Source organism: Apostichopus japonicus, chromosome 15, assembly GCF_037975245.1.
Source record: "Apostichopus japonicus isolate 1M-3 chromosome 15, ASM3797524v1, whole genome shotgun sequence".
Taxonomy (NCBI): Eukaryota; Metazoa; Echinodermata; class Holothuroidea; order Aspidochirotida; family Stichopodidae; genus Apostichopus; species Apostichopus japonicus.
The window spans coordinates 21,227,004-21,254,622 of record NC_092575.1 but is presented as its reverse complement, the minus strand read 5'-3'; the positions used below and the strand labels follow the sequence as shown (position 1 = coordinate 21,254,622).

General features: G+C 40.5%; 2 protein-coding genes across 3 annotated transcripts in view; both read right to left on the bottom strand.

Annotated features, from left to right (window-relative positions):
• Positions 1-12,114, bottom strand: part of LOC139981594 (uncharacterized) — a 55,481-nt gene extending 43,367 nt beyond the window's left edge. The window contains exon 1 of the mRNA XM_071994095.1: positions 11,981-12,114. The gene's annotated coding sequence lies outside the window, so the exon portion shown is untranslated. The remainder of the gene's footprint in view (positions 1-11,980) is intronic.
• LOC139981598 (uncharacterized) overlaps positions 1-27,619 on the bottom strand; it is a 125,114-nt gene that overhangs the window by 95,618 nt on the left and 1,877 nt on the right. For both annotated transcript variants that reach the window (XM_071994103.1, XM_071994105.1), the window contains exons 3-9: positions 27,021-27,071; positions 26,017-26,093; positions 25,452-25,596; positions 25,180-25,317; positions 24,034-24,084; positions 23,288-23,380; positions 16,768-16,981 (exon numbers count right to left, since the gene is read on the bottom strand). In XM_071994103.1, the coding sequence (XP_071850204.1) occupies positions 16,768-16,981; positions 23,288-23,380; positions 24,034-24,084; positions 25,180-25,317; positions 25,452-25,596; positions 26,017-26,093; positions 27,021-27,071 (769 nt within the window). The remainder of the gene's footprint in view (positions 1-16,767; positions 16,982-23,287; positions 23,381-24,033; positions 24,085-25,179; positions 25,318-25,451; positions 25,597-26,016; positions 26,094-27,020; positions 27,072-27,619) is intronic.

Below are 27,619 nucleotides of genomic sequence, written 5' to 3'. Positions count from 1 at the left end.
ACTCATCAAGCTACCCAAAAAATCTCATCAAAAACATTTCAAATGGGCAGAGTATCTAGTATGACCTCATTTTCATATCTGCATATGTAAAGTACTCAATTCAGTGGTGGAGCTATTGAAGGGGGTAATTAACTCTGCCCTCCCTCTCCCCAACCAAATCTGATACTTACCCCAACTATATAAAGCTAGGCTAATCATTTGCATTAGAAAAAAATCAACACAAATCATTTATATGAAAAGGCCTTTTGACAAGTAAAAACTCAACGAAGAGGAACAACCAACCCCTCCCCCAGGGACGTAGCCAAGGCATTATGATTTGGGTGGGGGTGTAGTGGCTGAAAATCCAACTGGATGGGTTTTGAAGCCAGAAAATTCCGACTGCCTTGTACCCCCCCCACCCCTCCGCGCTACTATTCAACGATACGGTCAGTGTCAGTCAGACACCCCATCTTTCGCGACTGCACTTTTGTTCCGAACATTTTCGATATATATGTACCCACTGGCACTCATTTCACAAATTTATTAGCCCCCCCACGCCCCACCAACCAAAAATTCGGGCAATATGCTGATAATTTTTCGGGCACCTACTGAAAGAAAAATCATTTGCAATGTATTTGCAATGGTTAAACTTATATTATTATTATAATTAATATTGTAACGACTTCCCCAATAATTCTTACCAATATACAACACGGAAAATCATTGTATGTTATTGGCATGCGATGTAATAACCGATGTATGCCTATATGATACGCACATTAACATGTTGAACGCGCGCGAAAAAATTTGTTTATATTTATCGGACAAGTCGTTACAGCTCCCCCCCTCACCCCCCCCCCAAATCAAGTTGGGCTCCTACGCCTATGACGGTAGTTCTATTAGGCATTTTCAGAGTATTAAAAATCATACGCAGTTTTGTATGGTGGAGTATAAGGATCGCGAGATACAATTTGTGGCAAGGAAAGCGTGGTTAATTTGACTGATTAAAGGTCAATTTTGACCGAGATTTTTCAATTATTAGGTCATTCACAATCACAGGAATATATGAAAAGGCCTAGATAAACTAAAGTGCGACAGTCGGAAATTCCGATTTTCCAACTATCGTCAGTTTTACCAAGCTTCTTTTTTGGGGGGGTGAGACACCCCCACCCCCCTTATATATTTGCCCTGAAAATATACCTTGCCGTAGTTGGGGCACCACCCCTATCTTGTTCTGGGTGAGAGTTAAGTGTTGCATATGTACCACAGTACATGTTGGTATTGATGCAAAGCATCTATTGGTGGGATGTAATTTGATACACCAGGGGAGGATCCAGGGGGGGGGTTAAACCTCCCTTGAGTTTTCTGAATTTAAAAAAAAACACCTTCATTTGTACGCAGTACCCTCCTTTTTCATAGTATCCACACAGAGCCTGTATAGATCTACTCAGGATCGAGTTGAAGATTGTAATTTGAGTGATTTTACCTAGGGACACACCCTCCACTTAGACCTTTCCCCTACCATTCCAGTCATTTCAATTTAGCTGAGAGTGAACACGAAAACTCCACTTAAAAGTGTTTCAAGGAATCGGTGGGGCCAGAGATCCTTTTCCTGTGCAGCCTCAAAATTGTGGAATTACTTACCTCAAGCAGTAAGACTTGTCAACAGCCTTGGAACCTTCAAGATATATCTAAAAACTTACCTGTTCCAAATTCCATATATGTAATCTTTTTTTCTGCAAAGCGCCATGAGCTACTTCAGGCGGATACCGGCGCTATACAAAGTGTCCATTATTATTATTATTAAATATTTTAGGGTTCTGTTGCCCAGTGTCTTTGCAATTATGACTGTCAGGGTCTCTGCAGAGGCACCGATGCTCCCATTTTGGCTGCTATTGGGTTGCCATTTTGTAAAATTTCATAGCGCTCCACGCCAACCGATGGTGGCGCTTCGCTTTATAGTTACTACTGTAATTTTAATTTTGCTGAGTGTACATGCACGGAAACCCGACTTGTTCCCAGCAACAAATGGTGGGGTCCTGCTTTGATGTGCAACTGTCTGCAACATCATAACCTATTTTTTTCTACTGCCCACTCCTGCAAAGATGCTAGACAACGTTTAGCAAGTAACACCGGTTTTATTAACCCCCCCCCCCACAAAGTCGTGAATCCCTTTAGGGCCCACCCAGACACACCTACACTCAGTTGGAAAAAATCTATTCAGTTGGTAGTTTGGAGTATCTCACCCCGAATCATCTGATCCTAGCTACGTCCCTGATTGGTTGTCCACAGATAATTGTGCAATATTATGGGTAGGTTTTGAAGTAAATCTAACGAGAAATGTGAATTTTGATATTCTGAACATATAATGGGCTTAAAACCTTGAAAAGTGGAACTGATGGGTATTGTAGGCTAGAATAACCTACAAAAGCGTAGAATAACCTACAAAAGCAATGATCCACAGGAGATGAGATGACGTCAAACATGATGTGGGACAGGTGACAATCTTCAAAAGGTTATGGATGAAAACAAATCTTGAGAAATACTTGGTTCTCAGGCCAAAGTGTACATCGGGTTGGTCATTCTCATGCTCTGGAAGTGCCATTTCTGGTGATCTGGGGTGTATCAAAACCCAAAAATTTCTTGTACGCTCCGAACCAACCAAAGGTGGCGCTCCGCTTAGATAATAATTTGTGCCGGGACAACTACGCCCGGACATACACCCCAAGGCCAAAAAAACCCGAGGATAAGTACCCCTGGGACAAGTACCCCCTTGACAAATACCATCGAGGACTTTTACCCCCATGCCCCGGCAATAACCTCTGGGAAAACTCCACATGCACAAATACACCAGCACAGATACCTCACCCAGGTTACTCCCCCAACTATACCAGAATGCACCCAAGTAACCCCCTCCCCCCCTCTAGCCTGTGAACAAAGCGCACCTTTAGCTGGTGAACCCCGTAGTACGAAAGCTCATTAGGGCCATGAAAGCAAATTTTCTTAATCTGATATATCAGATTATTTTTCTGATGTAACCAAATTTAATAGTGCAATATAAAGCCCTATACAAAAACTAACATAACATAACATCAAGTAAAATTACTCAGAAGAAAACTTAAAAAATGGTAAGTCGCAATAAGCCAGAAATGTTCGGAGATTAATTATACAGAATAGTGTCACTCTAACAAATAGTAAATTAATAGTTACTACCATCAGTGACTAATGCCCAACCCCCCCCCTCATGCTTCCTCAACCGCCGTCCCCACCTATCTTGCCCTGGACCTCGGTCCATTGTCTGGAGGTTAAAAGTGCCAGGGCACACTACGACCCTAGTGGTGCCTGTTTAACCGGTACCCTGACCCAATTGTAAATATCCTCTCGCAGTTGCCCGAGGGACCAGGGTAGACCTTTAGGCCCCTGGGAAACTAGCTGAAAAAAATACCTGCATATCTGTCGCTGTATCAGTCCCCTAAAGTTAACAGCATATGTCCATGTGGATATTCTTCCAGGGGTATTTATCTGGGGGGTAATTGTCTAGGGGGTATTCGTCCGAGGAGGTAGTTGTCCAGGTGTGTAGTTGTCCGGGGGGTTTTTGTCCTTGGGGGTAATTGTCCGGTGGGTATTAGTCGGGGTGTAGTTATCCTGGGTGATTGCATGAGAAATAGGGATGTGGAGATTAAGGTTAAATTAAGGTGACCAGATAATCCCTGATTTCCGGGGACAGCCCCTGGGTTTCACATGTTGTAACCCGATTAAAAGTGTCCCCGGAAATGTCCCCAGGTTGTAATGTATTTACTCTCCCTGGAATATCCCTGAAGTTTATAGAAAGACCCTGTCAGAATTTCAATTTTTACCTGTTAGGCCTTCTGTTCATAAATAGTGACAGCTTGAACCTAAGCTGTGATTGTTCACAACACTGTACAAACGTATCAGTTCATTCCTGGTTCAGAGACAACTTAGGCAACCCAGACCATTGAATAATTTCATAGCCTTTTAATTCAAATGGACGACATCCTATCATACTTAGTGATGAATAAGAGGGACAGACTTCCAGTTACCTTGTAGTTTCCTTCTTTTTTTCTCAACCAAATTTTTTAGCTTGATCAATCAATCAATCAGAAGACATTTATATAGTGCCAAAGTCAACAGAAATTGTTAAAAGGCGCTATTAGCCTTGGTCATTGGTAAACTCCAAAACTTACTGGTTTGGATATTTACGAGTGACGAGCTTACCTGTCTCCCCCCAACCTATGCACCTCATTCTACCGCGCCTAGAATGTCCTGGTAACCTTTTAACACTGTGCACCCTCTGTGACCCGGCTTCACGGGTCACCGACCTTCCTTCTCATGAGACCAAAGCCCCTCCAAAGTGGTCTCTGCCTTGGAGTCGAGTAGTAGTCCTTCCCGACAAATGGGAGGGCTACCCCCTCGACTCCTAGTCTAACATCGAATTTCTGACGCTTCCAACGGGAGGGGTAGTACTCCCCTTCCTGTGGGGAGGGGGGGCTACCCTCTACGACCCCGTCAGCCTGTACCCCTTAGGTCTAAAAAGGTAGCAGAAGGTACTCTACAAGTTAGGCCCAAGGCCCTGAACACCGTAGTGTTTAATGGAGAAAGACGAAGGAAAAAGAGTATCAACATTATAAAGGAAATATATATATAACGCTTCTCCATATATATATATAAAACACTTTAAGACACTCTTCCTTAAGTCACTCATAGTGGCCCTAAGTTACTACGAGATACTACAAGTTACTACCGATTACTACAAGTTACTACCTGTTACTACCGGTCAAGATAAAACTATCTTTGCAACAAACTCGCTGGTAGCAATAGGTGATGGTACGGGGGCTCGTACGGCAGTGGAACCTCCTTTCCTCAGGTCTCTTGGCCTGTGCTAGAAGGTGTTTTGTTAAGTCAATGAGACCGCTCCTCCGTGCGGCTGTGTTCCACCCCCCTCGGGGGAGGGAGGCGGGAATGGAGACAGGTAAGCTCGTCACTCGTAAATATCCAAACCAGTAAGTTTTGGAGTATTTACTTCGTTCCTCGCTTACCTGTCTCCCCCCAACCTATGCACCGAGTGGCACTGCCCGATGGTGGGAGGCCCGAGGGGTGGGACCTAGTACCCGCCGGATCTCGCATCACCACGCTACGAAATGCCGCCTCAGCCTGTAATGAGTCTGAAAGGTAACAGGCGACGAACGTCGTTGGTGTCCGCCAAGCTGCTGCCTTAAGGATGACCTCTATTGGGACTCCTGCAAAAAGAGCTGTCGAGGCCGCTTTTCCTCTAATGTCATGGGCTCTCGTTAAAGTTGTGCCAACTGCGAAGGGCCGAATAATCTCCATCAGCCACCGAGAGAGGGTGTCCTTAGACACCGTTGAAAAAGGTGCTCTGGGTAGTATGAACAAGGACATGGTTGTTCGTCTCAGGGGTTGAGTCTTGTTTAAGTACCATTTGAGAGCCCTGACTGGGCCCCACAGTATATCCTCTGCGACTGAGGAAAGTGTCTTTATTTCAGGGATAAAGATGTCCCCCGGCAGGAAGGAAAGGACCTGGTTCTTGGGTATGAAGGACGGATCGGGGACCATTCTCCCGTGGTTCTCAAACCTAATATGGTTCTGCTTTGTAGGCAGAGCGTGGAAACAGCTCCTTCTTCTTGCTGACGCGAGGGTGATCAGGAAAAGGGTTTTCTTTCTAAGGGCTGCCAGCGAGGCTGAAGCCATTGGTTCGTATGGTGATTTAGTGAGTGCCTGCAGTGCTGCTGATGGACTCCACGAGGGGGCGAGCCGTCTGGTCCGAGGACGCCTGTTTGTCATCCCCCTGATGGGCTGGGTGATGTCCCCGTTGTTGCCCGGGGTGGACCCATCTGGAAAGCCGCGGTGGATCGCGGTAATTGCCAACCTGTAGTTCTTGATGGTTGACACTTGCTTTCCCTCCTCGAAGAGGGAGTGAGGAAGTCTACCACTTGTGCCAGAGAGGTCTCGGCTGGCAGTGCCTGTCTGTTCTGGCACTATTCCCCGCCTAACAAAATAACCCTGATCAGCGATAACCTGTCAAACATAGAGACAGGTCCCTCCTCATTGCGGTAGCCAAAAAGCCCCCGACTGACAGTTTATCTAAAGGTCCCCCTTTATACACCTGAATGGAAAGACGCAATGGAGATAAAATGCCTTGCCCAAAGACACAACGGGATGATCTGGCCAGGACTCAAACTGCAAGTCTTAGATCACCAGTCCACTGCCTTCACCATTTGACCACAGTGCTCTCGAAAATTGAGTACTGAATGGATAGTTTGCTTCATCAGAATCTTGGTCAATGCTACAACTGTTATACTGTATGTGACTACTAAAACTATATATATGTATTTATGTATTTTAGTATAATGTATTATATGTATTTTGGATCATCCTGCAAGCAGGAACTTGTGAAGAAACCTCGTTGACCTATCAAGGCCGCAAGTTGACCGAATTCAGTCTCTTACATTCGTATTTAATGTCCATGATAATGAATTGTCAACAACTCTGTGACTGGACGACATACATTAATCTTGGAGTGACCCCAACTCGGGACCTTATAATTGCAAGGCACCGGCCTTAACCACTGAGCTACAGTAACTGGGCTATAGGTCTACTCATCAGAAACAAACTCCCAACAGGGACCGTGAAGTTGGTGAGAGGGTGGGTTTGTAGAAATTCCACCTCATACATCCCTGGCTGCTTTAACCGAGCCCGGGGAGTTACTCATCACGCACAAACGCGTTATTAAACGCTTCGTCTTCTGTTATGATAACCTTATTTGCGGTGTAAAACCGAAACGTTTTCAGGCTAGTAAATCCACACAAATTTCCTAAGGGCATGAATATGACATTAATATAACATTAAAAACTCATAGAACGTTATGTCGACGTTTCAACAACACCACATTTGATGTTGTATTAAATGTTATGCTAACGTACCTGTTACTTCTCAAGTCTCTTCATGTCGAGATGAGAATTGTATCACTATCGTAGTACAGTGAAAGTTTCCAACTTCCTATTGGAACCAGCTAGCGCATGGTCACGGCTAGCATATCAGGTGCTACGAAGTGCAACTCTGCTTAAAGTTTTGGAACATCGAACAAGTTATTCATGGAGCGTATCCCGTATGTTCGGCGCGTGATAGCCCTTGTAGCTTTCATGGGGTTCTATCCTACCCCTTATTCAACTTACTAACGCGTATGTCTTGGTAATTCACCAGAGAAGTAGAGAGGCTTATTCCATAGGATCGCTCACATAGTCGACAGCTCGTTGCAGCAAACGTTGAGCTCACACGTGGCAAGCCAGGTGACTGCCTGGCCCCGCCTCCTCTCTTAACAAATGTACCGCGTTATACACATTGCTGGCAGTTTGCCAAGGCTTAAGAAGTTTTCGTTTTTCTGGCACGTTGCCAATGTTTGAGATAGTCCTCTTTTTGGCAGTTTGCCAAGATATTAAAGCAGGGAGAGTAAGTCACGAGAACCGTTTGAAACCATTCAGTCTTGCGCATTTTAGCATATTCGGCTTGCGCATTTTAACATGTTCTGAGAGTGGGTTCCACAAGTGTTTTAGAATACAAGTGGGGTTTTAAACCTAGATATATGGCGATGAATTAATATTAGAGAGGAGTATAATTAGCGAGGACGATCTGACCCATGAATGCCCAGGAAAACTATGTCATGTCCTGGTTTCTGCTGGTACTGTACTTGTTAAACACATTTGGGATGTGTAGCGATTAAAGGTGTAGCGGTTGCGGTGTTTTTCCGCAATTGATTCGAACCTGTCGTCGTAGCCCAAGCTGCTAGTTTCGGGGGGCAACGATCCCCCCGATGTAGAAGGCTTTCCTCCTCTGGGAAGCGGGAGTAACCGTCCTCTGTAACCCCGAAATCTAGGGGTCGACCTCGTCGTCTAGGCCGGACAGGTTGACCGACGTTCTGCAAACCAGAAGTTCCTCACCGGGGGACAAATCAGGTTGCATTCTTTGGTCTGGGATTGATCGTGGTGTCGCGGCCGGGTGTTCAGTGCCCGTATTTGTCCTTCCCTCTCTGAGGCTGGGGATAAGTATATGTCCATTCGCCGTGGGAACCTCGCTCGGGGCCGGCTCTCTTTTCGGATTGGGCGCTCTGGGGGCCCAGCAGTTGTTACTCTCGTCGGCCCCCGGCCTCGGGATCGGCCGCGGCTCCAGCTAGGAGGTCTGCGGACCGGGTTTCTGCCCCTGCTTCCCCGTTCTGGGGGCCCAGCAGTCGTCGATCTCATCGGTTCCCGGCTCCGGGACCGGCTCTGGGTCCGTAGTGGGACTTTGGTTTCGGGCTCCCTATGGAGTCTCGTCGGACCCGGGCCCTCCGAAGCCCATCTCTCGGGACCCAGCAGTCGATTGTAGCTCCGGTTCCCGGCTTCGAGGCCGGTCTCGGGTCCGGAGTGGAACCTCGGTTCTTCACTCCCTCTGGGGTCTCGCTGGACCCGGGCTCCCGGAGCCCATCTCTGTGTGTACCACGCCGAGTACCACTCTCCTCGACCCGGACATTCTGTCCGTTCCGGTCGGAATTTCTAATGGGCTTTACATTGGCCTTTAGCCTTGCCCTTGCCTCCCCCTTGGTCATACAATCCGGACGTCGCCGGGACCTTGGGTTCTGGTCGGAATTTCTAATGGGCTTTACAGTGGCCTAGGCCTTGCCCTTGCCTTCCCCCTTGGTCATACAATCCGGACGTCGCCGGGACCTTGGGGGGGCAAAAACTCTTTCCTCTCTCTCTCTATCTCTCTCCTCCGGAAGGGGAGTCTCGTACATCAGCTAGTACAGTGCGCCAAGCCATTGGGCCACTCTATGTGTTCTTGGCCACTCCCCATTCTATCTCTTAACGACTCTTTGGCTTCTTCCTCACCTCCCGTCTCTCCTACAATTCCCTCCCCTCTCGGAGAACCGTTGGGGGGGCGGGATGGTGTCCAGTTTGTCCCGGAGCTTCGAATGCTTGCTAGCCAGCCAAGTGTATAATTCTTGCCAAGGAGCTGGCGTAAACAAGATTTAGACCAACAAGGGTCTCTGGGTTACAGGTCCTGCCTCTGGGGCAAGGATCCTGGCCAATCCCCGCCCGATCCGGGCGGAACATCAAACAATTGACATAATTCAAGTGGCTCCAAGTACATGATTGAGAAACTCACGGTAGGAAGGCTAGGAAAGGTAGTCTATCGTAAGAACGTAAACTAACCAAGGGAGTGGAAGGAGCGGGGTGGGGAGACTAGAATTGCTTTTGCGGTTTTTGATCGCGATAACTTTCGTGGAAATTTCGTAGAACTTCGTTGACAACCGTGCCCGCAGTGGTCTAAAATTTGTCAACGAACTTGTTCGTTTTCAACTTTTTTTTTTTTTTTTTTTGATTTTCAACGTCTGTTATCGATCGTTGGTTTTTTTTTTTTTTTTTTTTTTTTTTAACGGGAGTTAAGCGAAACAGTACTGTACGCTACAAGAGTGAAAACCAACACTTAGAAAAACGACCAAGTAACGAAGTACATGAAACGAGCAAACATCTTATAAGAAAAATAACAGATAAAAACATGTACAGATAAGAACATGTAAACAAGGCGAGAACCGCCCATTCGCGCTAATGCGAAAAGGGGGCTCGTGGTTACAAGGTACGCTACAAAAGTGAAAACCCAACACTTAAAAGCGAACAAGTAACGAAAGCATGGAAGGCAAAAAATTTTTCTCTTGGCCGGAGCCTGGCCCTTCTCTTTCTCTGTCCACACTCTCTTCCTCGGCCCCCTCTCACCACCTCTCCTTCCTCTTCCTCTCCTATCTGTACTAGGTCTCCCACTACTAGGGAGCCGCTGGGGTTGGGGAGCAAGTCTAGTATGTTCTGTAGCTACATTCTAAGTCCTGCTAGCCAGGTAATGATAATTAGCCAAGGAATGGGGGTGAACTGGGAACACACCAGACACGGAACCCTCCTGGAAAAAGTACGGCACTAGGGACAAGGGCAAGTTCATCCCCGGCCCTCACTGGCCGGAACATGGAGCAATCAATGCATTTCAGCTGATTCCTAGACATGACTGAATGACCCCTAGTTAAGGGAACAACTTCTTAACAATATGATAGGAGGAGCCCCCCTTCTTTGGGGAGGAAAACAGCTAACAAGGAAGAGATAGGTATAATGTAAACATTTACAAATAAATGTAATTATAAATATGATATACCCATGTAGTATAAATTAATATACACATGTGGTATAAGGATAATGAAATATACACACATGGTAAGGGCAATGCGATACTACCTTAACACCGTGCCTCGGCTAGAGGCCCGCGGCTTACAAGGTAACAGAAATAGGCATAAGGCCAGCCCACAAAAAGGTGGGGAAAAAGCCAGGAACGAGCCTGGGAGCAAGGAAGGGACAAGTAATATAGATATATAACGTATAAAGCAACGATAATACAAGAGAAGTAGAGTAGTTAACAACTAAACAACGGGTGAGGGAAAGAACTAACGCAATAGCGTGTGTAGCCAAAAAAGGCGGGAACTAGCGTAACTACGGTAAACAATTCGCGGAACTGCTACCAGTACTAGAGTTCTGCACAGAAAAAAGCGGAGCGAACGCCGCTCCCGAAAAACAGCCCTAAAAACCTCTCTAAGAAAAGAAAAGGATACTTATCGGGCTGCAAAGACTTCAAATACTTCCAAAAACAGTGGATGGGAAAATATTTCCGATCCTAGGAACCAAAAGTGGACGAAATTCGGTGGAAAATATCCGCTCGAAAAAATACGAAGTAGACGCTTTGGTTGGTAGAATGAGAAGGGAGGTCGGTGACCCGTGAAGCCGGGTCACAGAGGGTGCACAGTGTTAAAAGGTTACCAGGACATTCTAGGCGCGGTAGAATGAGGTGCATAGGTTGGGGGGAGACAGGTAAGCGAGGAACGAAGTAAATCTTGTCACGCCTACAAACCAAAGTGTACGCAATTCAATCAATCTCTCCTAGGGCACTACAGTGCACCACAACCACGTGTCCCCAGGGGGACTTCCCATAGGGTGCAGCTACAAACCGGCGCACGCAACTATATTTACAAGTTACCTCGCAAGTCCCCATTTATACACCTGGGTGATGGGCAATGGAGATAAAGTGCCTTGCCCAAGGACACAACGCAATGATCTGGCCAGAGCTCGAACCTGTAATCCTTAGATCACCAGTCCACTGCCTTAACCACTTGACCGAAACGCCCTTGGAGTAAATATGTTGTTTCTGAATGAAGTATTTCTAAACATGGGCATTCGACCATCATCCTTGAAACATAGAATCCCCATACGTACAGTGTAAGTACAGTATTAATATGGATGTCAACATGGCCGGGGAAGGGGGGGGCGGGAGGAGGGTCTTCGACAACATCATGTCTCTGGATTTTCTGGAAAAAATATGGTCACCTAAAAATTTACAGGAGTGTTCAGAGTCGTTTACAACTGCCTGATAGTTTTTCATGACAATTATTTACTGGCCTATACTGTACAGACCTTTAAACAAGGGTAGAGTTGGGAGCACCTAGTTCTAAAATTGATATTATTCCAGAGATTACCCATTGCCCTGCATAAGAATATCAGATTTATTATTCTTAATAGACTGTGTGTGCATGAAAATGGTTCATACACAGCCACACAATTTTATGGTAGCTTAACTTATAGTGAGGGATGTAGAGACATGAATGTATTAAAAACTGGTATCTTATTAATTATTCATAGTAGCATGAATAATTAATACTGTCGACATTCACAACATTTCTGAGAAGTAATTTATTCTTATTTGGAAGAGAGGGCACAACCCCTATGACATCTCATAAAATGGCAAAATATAAATCGATATGCCCTAATATTGGCTTAAGAGATATGTACACACAAACTCATACTGAAAACTACCTATATCCAAAGAACAAGGTCATTTTTATTTCAAAAAAAATTATTTAAATTATTGGGAATAGAGAAAAGGAGGAAAAGAAGTGTCTTACTTGAGAGTTTCAACCGACTGGCTTAATCCTTGACTACAAAACGACTTAAGCTCTGGAACGCTATATTTCTCCCTTAACGAGGAATTCATTTTAGACAAGACTTTTTTTTTGTACCAGCCGTGGTGTCTAACACACCTTCGTACCAGCTTACACTCCCTTCAATAGATGGTGTTGGGACGATTCGATGAATCGCTAAAGCACAGTGTTAGGAAACAAGTGTCTATCAATGAACAATGCATTGTTAAAACCCCACGCAGTTCTGTCTAACAGGAATTTCGACCATCACAAAAGGGGCAGGACTTGAATAAACATGTTACACATGACTAACCCTGCATAGTTCATATTCTATCATGCTAATCCATTCAGATGCCATCTTTTGAGTCAAACCAATGATTTTGAATAAAACTTTAAAAAATTCTTTTATGTACAGTAGTGGGAACCTTGGCAACCACTTCTAGAACTTACTGGAATTCAAATATGATCGTTATAGCAACAAGGTCACATGTTCACAAGGTGGTAATTATATTGCTTTCTGTAGCACTACTGTAGAACTCAGATTCAATAGTTTGTTTACATTCAAACTTCATAGAAATTCTGTTCCTGACATCAGTTTACATGTAAACCTGTAATGTATGTAATACAAAAAAATAGGTTATAAAAGATTGATTGATTTAGCTGAAAGATTCAGAATTTACAGATTCTAAACCAGAAATGCAGAAATTAAGCATTGGAAGGTGTTTTTTTTTATAGTTTTATTATTAGCCAAATCTTTAAGAAATCTGGAATCCTTCACTCTTTGAGATATCATCTTATATATAAGGTTTCCATAGATTGTTCTCTGTTGAAAAGAAATAACCATTGAATGATGCTAAAATACTGTAAATATTAGAGATGAACTCATTCAGAGACATATCCTCATAAAGTGTAGGAGATTCATCCCCCAAATTAACTACTTGAACTATCATGTTTTCAAGGTTTTCAAACTTTGACCTCTGCTGACATCAAACGAGTTTGATTAACTTTGACCTTTGCTGACCTCAAATGACTTTTATAAACTGTGACCTTTGCTGACCTCAAATACACATGACCATCAATCAAAAGTAACTATTTTTCTACTCAATACAGGGTATCCACATACTTCTGTGCAAGAGATTCATCCAACATTTATCTGTTGAGATACAGTATAGTGTTTTTAGACTTTGACTTCTGCTGACCCCAAATGACCTGTGACCTCTGATGGTATTCATCTGTACTGAATATAAGATATACTCATTCCAAATGTGAGGGTCATAAGAACTTTCCTTCTTATATATATTTTACAAGCCAGGTATCAAACACACATACACTCACATATATACCATGTGTACATAGGTTTATGATTGCCATCAAAAGCAATGACGTTCATCTGCACACAATTTGTTTAAGTTTCTTTTACTTTCAAATAACCTACCATAGTATGTATATACTGTAATAATTCTGCTACAAGGCATCCTGTCATAGTTTCTATAGCATTGGTTGCCACATACAGCTACAACAATATATCCAGTAGGTGCGAAATAATTCACAAGTGAAGCATACCTAAGTTACAAAATCGCTTTTTAGTTTCCATTGTTACTCAATGGCTATAAATGACCCTGAATCACAATCGAACCAGAAAAGTCACTTTGTACAATCAGGCATTCCATACACACCTGGGGGTGGAGATTTGACAGTTTTAGTGTAACTATTCTGAATAAGTAAGGCAATTTTTTTTAATGAGAATATCGTAACTTTCAATATTGAATCAACTTTTGAGTTAACTTTTTATCATAGGATGATGCTGTGTGACAATGCTATAACTGTTATTTGTATCATCTAGGCAATATAGGCTGATTAGTTTCTTGACTGGTCAAGTGTAATTTCAGTTAATTAAGTACTGTAATGCCAAAACTTGGGAAATTTTCCAGATTTTTTTTGTTGGAAATGTGTTCATCACTACTATGAAAAGAGTCTGGGCGACAGAAGAATGCCGATAAATGAATAAATATTAGTCAAGTAATATATTTACTCTTAAATTGATCCTTACTTAGTGAAAAATTCAAGGAATGTGTCTTTGATAAATTGTATTCTTATTTTGTGTAAATCTTGGTAGAAAGGCATCCAAAGTTCCGGCTATTTACTGGCTAAATGTGAGTGAAATTTGTCATTTGCTGATAGCATGGAAAAAGGTACTGGCATTTTTCTGGCAGTAGATAATAAGAACATAACCACGTAGTATTAAAGTCGGTTAACATTATTTGTCAGTCAAAGAAATCAACATGAATTCAGTAATTAACATTTAGCCCCGAATTACTGATTATTATCAGCAAATAGTATTGGGCTGCTCTCAAATACCTGTACCATATTAGCTGAATGTGTGTTAAAATTCTGGGACTAAATTTTCTAAAAAATGCATAATTCTAGGTCTGAGTAGTTGGTAGAATTGGAAATGTGAATCTGCAGAAGTTAGTCTCAAAAAGCTGCTTTAGAGAGTAAAAATGCAAACTGAGTAAAAATGCAATCTGAGTACTACTACAGACTGAGTACGACTAAGTACTACTTCAAAAGGAGTGTTTCTAAAAACTGAGTACTACTACAAACTACCGAGTACTGAAACTACTGAGTACTTCTACAAACTACTGAGTAATACTTCAAACTGAATGTTTCTAAAAACTGAGTACTTCTACAAACTACTGAGTACTTCTACAAACTACTGAGTACTTCTACAAACTACTGAGTATTACTACAAACTACTGAGTACTACTAGTGAGTACTAACTACAAACTAGTGAGTACTACTATTGAGTAGCTACTACAAACTACTGAGTACTACCACAAACTACTGAGTACTTCTACAAACTACTGAGTATTACTACAAACTACTGAGTACTACTAGTGAGTACTAACTACAAACTACTGAGTAATACTACTGAATAATAACTACAAACTAAGTGAGTACTACTACAAACTACTGAGTACTGACTTCAAACTACTGAGTATTGCTAGAGGCTACTGAGTACTACTACAGTAAAACAGGTTCTTTTTAGTATATGTCCAGCTTTGCTATTGACAGTGGCTATTAACCATGTAAAATTGCTATTAGCTCATGACAAGTTTGCACTGTATATATACAGTAGGGTGTTCAGACCTAGTTAGATCTGTGAGACACAAAGAGAAACAAGAATTTCACACTTCTGTCTTGAAACTATTCAATAGAACTTAAATGCTTTGTTAACCTGCAATAAAAAATATAAATAACAGGTGTGAAAATTAACTGGATAGTATCTTAAAGAGTGTCATCAGGTGCAGTACAGACATCAGTGGTGGCAGTAGTGAAGTAATACAAAATTTGGACAGTTTGAAATTTGCATAAATTTGATTTTAACTTTTAAACTTTTTAAGGCTGAAAAGAATTTTTCCGCATAAACAGCTGTAACACAAAAGTTTGTTGTTCACCGATAGTGTTACCATACCAACAGCTTGATTTCAATTATTGCTAAAGTGGGAGGATTCTGGTGTAGGAAGATAATTACTAGGAAGAATTTCTGTTACTCTCAGAAAGCATTCTTCTTAAAAGAATAGTCCAGGTCAAAATTTCTTTTTGATATTTTAAAGTGGAATATAACCTCAGCATTCTGGTGAAATTTGCATTCAATTCCTACTTACCATTTTTGAGATATTGACAGTTGAAGTTATCTGATATTCTACCAAAAGTGAACTTGAAGCCTACTGTAACAGGTGTGATGTCATAGTTGCACACTGACAAATAATTTATTCTATCAAGCTTTGATTTACTCGATGTGTTCCAATGTTAAAGTCAACACTACTGAAGACTACAATAGAAACCAGTTGGTTTGTGCTATTAATGTTAGAATTTAGGCAATTTGCTACTTAACTCTAGCAGTAGGTATTCATGTGTATTATTTACAGTAGGTTTGTGAATTTTCCTGTTTACCGGTAAATAAAATAAGCTCTGGCATGTTTCTGCCAATAGGCATTAAGAACATTAACACATGATTAGATGTTAATTATCATCAGTCAACAACTCAGGCACCATTCCCATACCTAATGTAAGACCTGTATTACTGCATATTATCAGCAAATATTATTGGCCTGCTCTCAACGGCCTGTACAGTAAATAATGAGTGTCAAGAAAATGCCAGTGAAAACTTTATTTCAGCCAGTAGAATTTTTTTTAAGTAACGGCTTTATTCTAGCAAGTGACTAAAACTGAAATTCTAGGCCAGTAACTGTTTGTGGAATGCAAACATAATTGAAGACTGTAACAGAGCAATTACAAAAGCAGAGATGCAAAAAGTATTCCTCATAAGCATGTGGAATTCATTTTATACAATCCGATATAGATATAGTTGAGACAAATTTGATATTCAAGGTCAAAGTTCAAACGAGCTAGATAAACAGAAACAAATGCAACTAAAAGTCTACTTGATAGCTTTAGGTCGAAGACAATATCAGATACATGTACACAGGATAATCAATGACATATAAGCATAACAAAGACATAGTAATATGTATACTTGAAACAGAACTTGATATTGGAGGTCAAACTCGCTTGGATATCCTCATTCTAAACGCAAACTTAAGACACTACTATAAATGTGACTGGACTAGGTCAGGGGATCCTTAGTAGGGAGCCAACATCCCCAACATCTAAAGTCAATATTGTCAAACTTAAAATTCCCATAAAAATGTTGCTTAACAATTTATCAGAATCAAGTAACAAAATGAGTTCTCTGAAAATTCTCTTACCCTCTCTTCTTTTTCTTGCCGTTACCGTCACTTCTCCAACTCCCTCTGCTGTCCGATTCACTGCCGGTGCTACACATACTGTCCTGGTGCACCGCCCTCTCTGTCTCTTCGGGGTCCGCTGGAATTAGCTGGACCCTGGGACTGGGAGACTGCATCACCGTCACAGCGGCCAAATACTTTTGCTTTTCATATTCACTGGCTTCGTCGATAGAACCTACAAAATTTTTTAAAAAGATCAAAAATCAAACGTGTATTGACTTTTTTTTTTGCTTAATACTTTCATTTATATTTCCTTTATCATGTCACACCCTGGTATTCAAACTTTTGTGCATGGTGATCCCAATTTTCACATTTTCAATTGTTGGCACTCTCTAGTGGCCTAGTGGCCTGTTTATGTTTAACTTGATTAAGCGTCCCTAGTTTCAAAATGGTGTTACATTTTACAGCGTCTGACAGAAATTATTTACATTCAAGAATTTTACATAAACATCAGCAATTTTTTTTTCTTTCAATTGTTGGGTGCGGCCCCTCAGAAAATGTTTGGCAAACCTTACAATGGGCTGTGATCTCCACCTTGAACTATAACAGAGATGCAGTTCTATGACCGCAACGATGGAAAATGTTCTTGTGAAAACCATTATTGCTCTGTAAGAGGACTAATTTCATTTTGTTTTTATCACACCAATAAGGTTTCATCAACAACGAAATAATACAAGGATAGGTCTGTACAAAACCTAAAAAATTCTCAACAATGACATCATATTATTATTTTATTTTGTATTTGTGTACTCTTTCAATTTATACCAGGATGTTATGTGCGCTACATGTTTTGATGATTCAGTCATTGTTATGAATCCCTTCAAAGTTAGTGTCGTCGTGGGACACTGTGGGTGTGAACTACTTCCTTCTACTGTTCTACAGTAACAATACACACACACATCTTGAACTGTAAGCTACTGTAAGAAGTCCATGCTTGACATTAACCTTTTCAAACTGTGCCAAGTCATTCTACGAATGTGCCAATCTGAAGCAGTTGTTTATTGACATTTTTCATAGTCCAAATAAAGTTCATGAGGTCAAACAGACTACTGCAACGCCAGATATCACCGACACGCCTAAGTGCTTCTTAGTACCACAAGACACAGGGAATAAACTTAAGTGTTCAAATGTTTTGTGTCAGTTCCAGAATATATGAACTATTTCTTGACTATAAAATACGATGGTTCCTGCAATACAAGACCTGCTGCACAGCTTTGCAACTTGTATAGCAATGTGCTGCATTTTGCGATACTGTGATACTGGATCAATCATTCCCCTGTAACCTCAGGTGAAAATCAAAGGTGAGACATTGGAACTCAAGATTGACATAACCTATGATGAGACCATAAAGCAACAGGGTTAGGGAATTGACTGAGATAGACTGAAGGAGTTTACAAGAATGATGGTGTAACCATGGAGCTCTTAAGAGTTACAGGACTGATAATTAGACCATGGAACTCACAAGTTACAAGAGTTACGGTGTTACCATGGAGCTCTTAAGAGTTGCAGGACTGATGATAAGACCATGGAACTCACAAGTTACAAGAGTTACGGTGTTACCATGGAGCTCTTAAGAGTTGCAGGACTGACGGTAAGACCATGGAACTCACAAACCATGGAGCTCACAAGAGTTACAGGACTGATGATAAGACCATGGAACTCACAAGTTACAAGAGTTACGGTGTTACCATGGAGCTCTTAAGAGTTGCAGGACTGACGGTAAGACCATGGAACTCACAAGTTACAAGAGTTACGGTGTTACCATGGAGCTCTTAAGAGTTGCAGGACTGACGGTAAGACCATGGAACTCACAAGTTACAAGAGTTACTGTATAACCATGGAGCTCTTAAGAGTTACAGGACTGATGATAAGACCATGGAACTCACAAGTTACAAGAGTTACTGTGTAACGATGGAGCTCTTAAGAGTTGCAGGACTGACGATTAGACCGTGGAACTCACAAGTTACAAGAGTTATGGTGTTACCATGGAGCTCTTAAGAGTTACAGGACTGACGATTAGACCATGGAACTCACAAGTTACAAGAGTTACTGTGTAACCATGGAGGTCTTAAGAGTTACAGGACTGATGATAAGACCATGGAACTCACAAGTTACAAGAGTTACGGTGTTACCATGGAGCTCTTAAGAGTTGCAGGACTGACGGTAAGACCATGGAACTCACAAGTTACAAGACTGACAGTTAAACCATGGAGCTCTTAAGAGTTACAGGACTGACGATTATGGCAAGGAGTTCGCGAGCTATGAGATTGATGTTGAGGGTGTGGAACTCAAGATTTACTTTGAGACTACAAAACTCAAGATTTACCAATCTGATAGCTCAACATTCTGTAGCTGAAGACCAACAGGTGATATCATGTACCTGTTTAATAAGTCTGTTGTTAGCAACTTGAGAATAATAAGATGGGACTGGTAAGACCATGATACTCAAGAGTAACAAAGTTAGATGATTGAACTCACCAGTTACAAGACTGATGGTGATACCATGGAACTTCGAGAGGGACAAAACTAACAGTTAGATAATGGAACTCACAAATTGTTGGACTGATTTTTAGAAGTCACAGGATTTTAGTATGAAAAGTATCCATGATTGCTATCTTGAGATATCATGTTTACAATGTTTTCAGTGTTTGACATCTGGTGACCTCAGATGACCATTGACCTCCACCAAATACATTAGGGGTATTCTACTAAATGTGATGCATATACTTGCCAAGTTTTAAAAGTATTCATACTCCTATCATGAGATATTGTGTTTTACAAGGTTTTAAGCATTTGACCTCTGGTGACCTTTGACCGCCACCAACAACAATAGTTCTTCTACTTACTGTAATGCATCAACAGGCCAAGTATGAGTGTCTATGCTTCCTAACTTGAGATATCGTGTTTACCTCTGGTGACCTTTGACCTCCACAACAAGTGTAGGGTTCTTCTCTCGATGTGACATATCTACATGCCAAGTATGAAAAGTATCCAGGATTCCTATCTTGAGATATCATGTCTACAATGTTTCCAGTTATTGATGTGTGGTGACCTCAGATGACCTTGACCTCCACAGAAACAAACAATAGTGTTCTTTCTCTCAATATGACGCATCAATGTATGGAGAATGAACAGTATCAATAGTTCCTATCTTGAGATATCATGTTTACGAGCTGGGTGTCACACACACACACCAGGGATGAGCCTGGGGTAAAAAAAATCACAGAATTTTGAAAAAAATTGCGGTATAGGCTCCAGTTTGCGTAAGCTACAGTGTGTTAGGACAATAGTTTTTGTCCCCGAGGTAGAAAAGAAATCACAGATATTCCGCGAATTCGCGGAAAAAGCTCTTGCCTGACGCACATGCCAATCATGCCTACATTGGTTACGATTATCATCAAAACCAAAACCAAAGCCAATTGAGAAAGAATGAAGGAAGTCCCACAGTGTTTATAATATATAATACTACTGGTGTGATACATGTAGCCCAGGAGTCGACCCAGCCAAATTTTTGTGTCAAGCCTTCATTTCTGCTTTACACTATCAGCGTGTACACAATGAAGCAATCAAACCTCACAGCTTTCATGTTGAACACCTCACCTCACCACACCACGGAAGAGTGATTTGTTCAACTAGTTACAAAAGCGATTTGGCTTTGTGGTTTAACACTTCACATCTCCCATGACCCTACTTCACTTATAACTTGACTTTAATATAGCCAAATGTTTGCTTCTCTGCCCAGCTGGTAGATGAACAACATCATTGACTTTATAAACAACCACCTCTGTGGGGAATAATTTATCAACTATCGCATTGCAAAATCCAATGCAAAGTGGAGGACTTGCTACACAAGTGCAGCTGTTTACACAGGAAAGATATGTAGCATATGGCAGCTGTTTACACAGGAATCATACGTAGCATATTAAAGGAGACAAAGTTCAGAGCATTCAAACCTGGTACTCAAAATTTGACAGTTGTTTGAACATCAACTTATTCAATCAATCAATCAGAAGACATTTATATAGCGCCAAAGTTAACAGAAATTGTTCAAAGGCGCTATTAGCCTTGGTCATTGGTAACTTGTCACACCTACAAACCAAAGTGTACGCAATTCAATCAATCTCTCCTGTGGCACCACAGTGCACCACAACTATGTGTCCCCCGGGGACTTCCCATAGGGTGCATCCACAAACCGGCGCACGCAACTATATTTACAAGTTACCTCACAAGTCCCCATTTATACACCTGGGTGAAGAGAGACAATGAAGATAAAGTGCCTTGCCCAAGGACACAACGCAATGATCTGGCTAGGACTCGAACCTGTAATCCTTAGATCACCAGTCCACTGCCTTAACCACTTGACCACATTCACTGCTCTGTTGTACTGCATCATAGTCCTGTACATCACAAGGTGTGTAAAGGGTAGATCAGACATATATATGCCAAGTGGTCCCCAAATTCCATTGAGAAAAAAATCACAAACCTGATGCTAATGTTTACAAAAAAATTGGCAACTGGTCCTGAATAGCTTAATTTTACCGTTGACTGCTCGAAAATATCCTAGAGCATAAAACAGTGGTCAGTGATGCTCAAAATAACCACAAAGCATTTGATTTCCACCTTAAAAAAGCATATTACTACAGCTCCTTTGAGATTATTTTATAATTCTACATTTTCTTATTTTGATTTTAATTTTATTTATTTTAATCTAATGCTCATCAATGTCTGGGAATAAATTTTGAGCATGGGAATGTCTAGGAGAGTGCAGTCTTTGAAAATTTTGAGCAACAAATAGCAAAGCATAAACATTAGAGGTTATACTGATGATCTTTAAAAGAATGGAAGCCAGTGAATGTGTGTATCTTGTACTCACTTAGTAACAGAGGTTTGCACTCACTGAGTAACAGAGGATTGTACTCACTTAGTAACAGAGGATTGTACTCACTAATGAACAGAGGATTGTACTCACTAATGAACAGAGGATTGTACTCACTTAATGACAGAGGATTGTACTCACTTAATGACAGAGGATTGTACTCACTCAGTAACAGAGGATTGTACTCATTTAGTAACAGAGGATTGCACTCACTTGGTAACAGAGGATTGTACTCACTTAGTAACAGAGGATTGTACTCACTTAATGACAGAGGATTGCAATCACATAGTAACAGAGGATTATACTCACTTAGTAACAGAGGATTGTACTCACCAATGAACAGAGGATTGTACTCACTTAATGACAGAGGATTGTACTCACTCAGTAACAGAGGATTGTACCCACTCAGTAACAGAGGATGGTACTCACTTCGTAACAGAGGATTGTTCTCATTTAGAAACAGAGGATTGTACTCACTTAGTAACAGAGGATTATACTCACTTAGTAACAGAGGATTGTACTCACTTAGTAACATAGAATTGTACTCACTTAGTAACAGAGAACTGTACTCACTTAGTAACAGAGGATTATACTCATTTAGTGACAGAGGATTGTACTCACTTAGTAACAGAGGATTGCACTCACTTGGTAACAGAGGATTGTACTCACTTAGTAACAGAGGATTGTACTCATTTAGTAACAGAGGATTGTACTCACTTAGCAACAGAGGATTGTACTCACTTAGTAACAGAGGATTTTACTCACATAGTAACAGAGGATTGTACTCACTTAGTAACAGAGGATTGTATTCACTTAGTAACGGAGGATTGTACTCAGTTTATAACATAGGATTGTACTCACTTAGTGACAGAGGATTGTATTCACTTAGTATCAGAGGACTGTACTCACTTAGTAACAGAGGATTGTACTCACTTAGTAACAGAGGATTGTACTCTCTTAGTAACAGAGGATTGTACTCACTTAGTAACAGAGGATTATACTCATTTAGTGACAGAGGATTGTACTCACTTAGTAACAGAGGATTGCACTCACTTGGTAACAGAGGATTGTACTCACTTAGTAACAGAGGATTGTACTCATTTAGTAACAGAGGATTGTACTCACTTAGCAACAGAGGATTGTACTCACTTAGTAACAGAGGATTTTACTCACATAGTAACAGAGGATTGTACTCACTTAGTAACAGAGGATTGTATTCACTTAGTAACGGAGGATTGTACTCAGTTTATAACATAGGATTGTACTCACTTAGTGACAGAGGATTGTATTCACTTAGTATCAGAGGACTGTACTCACTTAGTAACAGAGGATTGTACTCACTTAGTAACAGAGGATTGTACTCACTTAGTAACAGAGGATTGTACTCACTTAGTAACAGAGGAGTGTACTTAGTTTATAACATAGGATTGTACTCACTTTATAACAGAGGATTGTACTCATTTAGTGACAGAGGATTGTACTCACTCAGTAACAGAGGATTGTACTCACTTGGTAACAGAGGATTGTACTCACTTGGTAACAGAGGATTGTACTCACTTAGTAACATAGGATTGTACTCATTGAACAACAGTGGATTGTACTCACTTAGTAACAAGGGATTGTTATTCGGATTAGTGGCATCATAGAGGCTGGATAAAAACCTCTCCCTGTCCTCTGAGCTATACATCTTCATCTGATCTGAGAGTTGGGATTGATAAGCAAAAAAATATTTCAAGTGTAGGGATATATATTTATACCATGAAAGAGATCCATGGGGAAATAGGAATAGTATTTGAATGAATTAATAGACCCTGTCGAACGATTCGCAGGTAATCCATACATGAGTGCCTTTTCAAGGATGAGATATCTGTGAGGGTAACCTAGTTAGTTCAGCCACTCTGAGTGATAAGCCTCTGATGCTAGAAGGGTAACCTTAGTCAGGATTTTAGTCTTGTTATCTCAAAAAAACTGGATGGTTAAGATGACAAGGAGTCTCTCTTTCTTCGTACCATTCTTTGTTCTGTCTAATTTTTCTCTACTCATTGTTCAATGGTCCAATTTTGTCTCTTTTAATTCAAGAAGTCAGTATTTTCAACAGATGTGCGAAAACATTCTACGTAGATATCGAAAGTTGCATAGTATCATATTTTGTCTTCCCCCAAACACAACATGGCCCCCCTAATTTTTCATGACGTTAATACTAATTTTTTTTAGAATTATGTCCTTAGTCCATCATTGTTTTGTTTTTTCGGTACGCCTCTGAAGAGGCTAACCAAGGTCAGTCAGAGGTCAATTCCTCTATCTTTCATATAGTTTTTTTCTACTTGATAAACAATTTGTTTTCTCCTCACCCAATAAAGACATGTCAACATTCTTGAGCTTTGAGCCGGTGATTTGATGATCTGAAGAAACGAAAAGGGAAATGTAAAAGTTCTTAAAAGGTCAGCAATGCAGTTTTGTAAAAAGAACGCAAACAATGAAGGACTTGCTCAAGCTCTGTCCCTACATTCCTAAACTTTGATGAATATAAAGTTTTAACTTGACTTACTTAAACTTTGATGAATATCAATTTGTAACTTGGCTTATTTTACAGCTATCTTGTGCTAGGACAAACCAAAACCATCAGATAAAACTATTGTTGGAAAGTCAGTTTGGTTCAAAAACAAATTGATGTCCCTCTTAATGTGAATATTGGGCAGAAAGGCAGTTATTTGATGACACAAAGCAGCCACATGTGCATTTTCAGATAAGTCGAATTTGATTATCAGTTAACAACTAACATCAGGTGGCTCCTCGATTTACAGTTTTAGCTCAAAGTTAGAGTAGATGTGAGGGCGATAGATTCATGGGATCTCCTCGGTAGTGTGACCAAAATAATTCTAAGATGTTTAGATAACACTACTTCGCTAAGATAAAAATCATAAGAATTTGTGATCTTTTGATTTGTAACCAACTTTATTGTAAGATTTGGATGCTTCGATCTGCTTCTTGATTACAACATTTCTAACAGTAGGCTCGCCACTATCATGTTCTTTAAACACACTATGTGAATTTGTGCATATGAAGTAATGAACCAAGTTGCTTTTTTTTCCTTCTTTTGTTTTAACTACAGCTATGTACATGAATTAAATACATATACTTGAATAGAGTAAAAAAATGGCTATATAGGCATCTTCACCGTCAAGAGGCTGGGAAGCTCTGTTGGTAGGGTACAGGAAGTCTTGAAATCAAGAGGGTACTGCCTTGATTCCCACTCTCGACAAAATCAATTCTTGCTCTCATCATATTTGTTTCTCATTTCTCTATTTTGTCTTTCATTGTCACTCTTTTATACTTACATTACAACAATGTTAATGCCTGTAAATTTTAGAACCACTGGTACTCTAATTTTCTTATCTCTTTTGTGTCATAGTTTATTTTTAAGACGAAACAGCAAACACAATCAAACTAATACGGAAACCCTCTCACTGCTTCCTCTAGATGGAGTGGAAACTTACCGAGGAAATGGTCCGAGTATTTTCCGAGTTTGATCGATTCTAGCCAGAGAATTACATCTTCTTTGGACCAATCATCCACAGGTTTCCCTAGTCTGGACTGGTGGCCCTCGGAGAAACCAGTCGGTGGTCTTACGATGTCTGAATAAATGAAACAAAAATATGTCAATTGAAACCAACATATCTTTCACCATAAATGTAAACAGATAAAATCCCAGGGACTGAGACGAAAGGCACTTGATCAAATTCTGACTGATTCTCTGAATGAAACTCACCGCGTGCTTTCCCCAATCTAGGTTGGTCAGTTTTGTGGCCGTTCTTCGCCTTCTTGTCATAGCCATCGAAGTCGTCGACACTCTCCCACTCGGATCCCGATTCCCCGTCTTCTAAGCCCGGCAGGGAAAGATCGACATCGTCCTCCTGAGGTAGGAATGACCAAGGGCATTATAGGGGTGAACATACGACAATCGAGACAAATACTTTCATTTGAACATAGAATTGAAAAAAAAAAAGAGTTATGAAACTTATAATCCTTGTAGCCAAAGTGGGGGTCACAAAACAAAAAATTGGCGGGGTTGCTAAACGAGTCAGAAGAAAACAGAAATTTTTGATATTTGCCAAACAAAATGCAAAAACCTTACATAAAATATATACATATATATAGCCCATCCCCAAGCCAAAACATCGGCCACTGGATTATTGTTTGCCAAACTTAGGCTCCTAGCCTACTATACATCCTTACTTAAGACAAAGTTTTCTAATGCATGCTAGGTTTACAAAATATATTAATCATAAATTGTCAGCGCACAGGTCATTGTACAAAGAGAAAGCCTTATTTACCTCTTGCATATTGATGAGATCATTGACAGCCAAAAGTAATCTCTTCCTGAGTTCGGTATCATCGACTTCTAGGTCAACTGCAAAAAGGAAAGAATGCACAGAAAATCTTGCCAAAAATAGTTGTGCAACGGTTTGAAGACTGATTTTGTCTATTTCCTTATGATTTACTGCGTCAAAGAATTTCCCACAAGTGTGTCCAAACACGATAACGAAACATGAGAGAATTAGATGAATAGAACGCCTGTTTTAGGTTTGTAAAGTGATTCTTGAAACGACTGTAAATTGTCCATTGAAGTTAAAAATTCCAATTTTAAAGAGTAACACTAACAGTGACAACCATCTTGCAAGCATACAAGATTTACTTAACATTTTCTTGTTGCATTATTTGGTTTTTAACGTCTTTAAAGCGATGGTAAGTTTTAAGTTCATGAGATTTAAATAAACTGAAATTCAGTATGTTTACAAAATTGATGGAAACATCAAAACCATGGGAATTAGTGAGGGGAAACTTGAAGGTCAAATGTGCAAAGGGTTAAAGACCTTGCAGAAGTAATAAATATAATATATATCACTTCATGTTTCAGTTGTCAACCTTCAAATTTGAAATACAAAGCTCAAACTACACTACATAGGTTTCTTCAATGTGCAACAGGGACACTATGTCAAAATATTTGATACCAATGGAAAAATACTCGAGTGCCCTCGTTGGCCTCTTTATTAATGCTCAGACTACTGAAAATGTTGTCATTCAAATACTTTATTGTCCAGCTTACTGCACAGCAGGGAATAACTTACGTGATTAAAATTTTTACATCAAAAATTTACTTCAAAAAATACTTCATTTCTTGAGTAGAAGACTACTACGCATCCTATTGCACTTTTGTACATAGCAGCTGGACTGTATGATATATATAGCACTTTGTAATGCCGTACTGGTTAAAATTATTCCCTGTACAGTGCAAATTTGTCTTCGAATAACAAGTACATATGATTGCATAAATTACCCAAGTCTTCCTCAGTTACTTGCAGTAAATAATCTCCATCAATATCACAACCTGGTGAAACAGAGACAAAATTCAGAAGAATAGTTGAGTGTCATGTTTTCAACACATGAAGTAACTGTAAAATTTGCAATCTGGCTGATAATACAAATACCCATGCCACGGATCCCTCAGAAATTACACACAAAAAATATATCACTGATACAGACAGTTTCTGTACATTTATGTCCACAATGTAAGACAATAATATACTTTCAAACAGATATACAAGTATGTTAATCTGTGGTTGTAAGTCGTGCTGTACTATGCACTCTCTCAGTCACTAAATTAGCTATACTTTACACAGTTTCGCACTTTTCGTTTTCACGAGAAACAGAGCTACAGTACATTAAGAAGACACAAATAGTAAGCAATATGATACAGTTTAAAGTTCTCTACATTATGGAATATTCTCAACTTAACCATCGATTAAAAAACATTCTACGTTCAATACAAATCAGCCACTGAAAATTTATGATGATACACAACAAAGAATCTTCCCCTCATCTGAATTGAGTCCAATTTTGTGAACATTTTACAGATACTATATAAGTCACTATGTG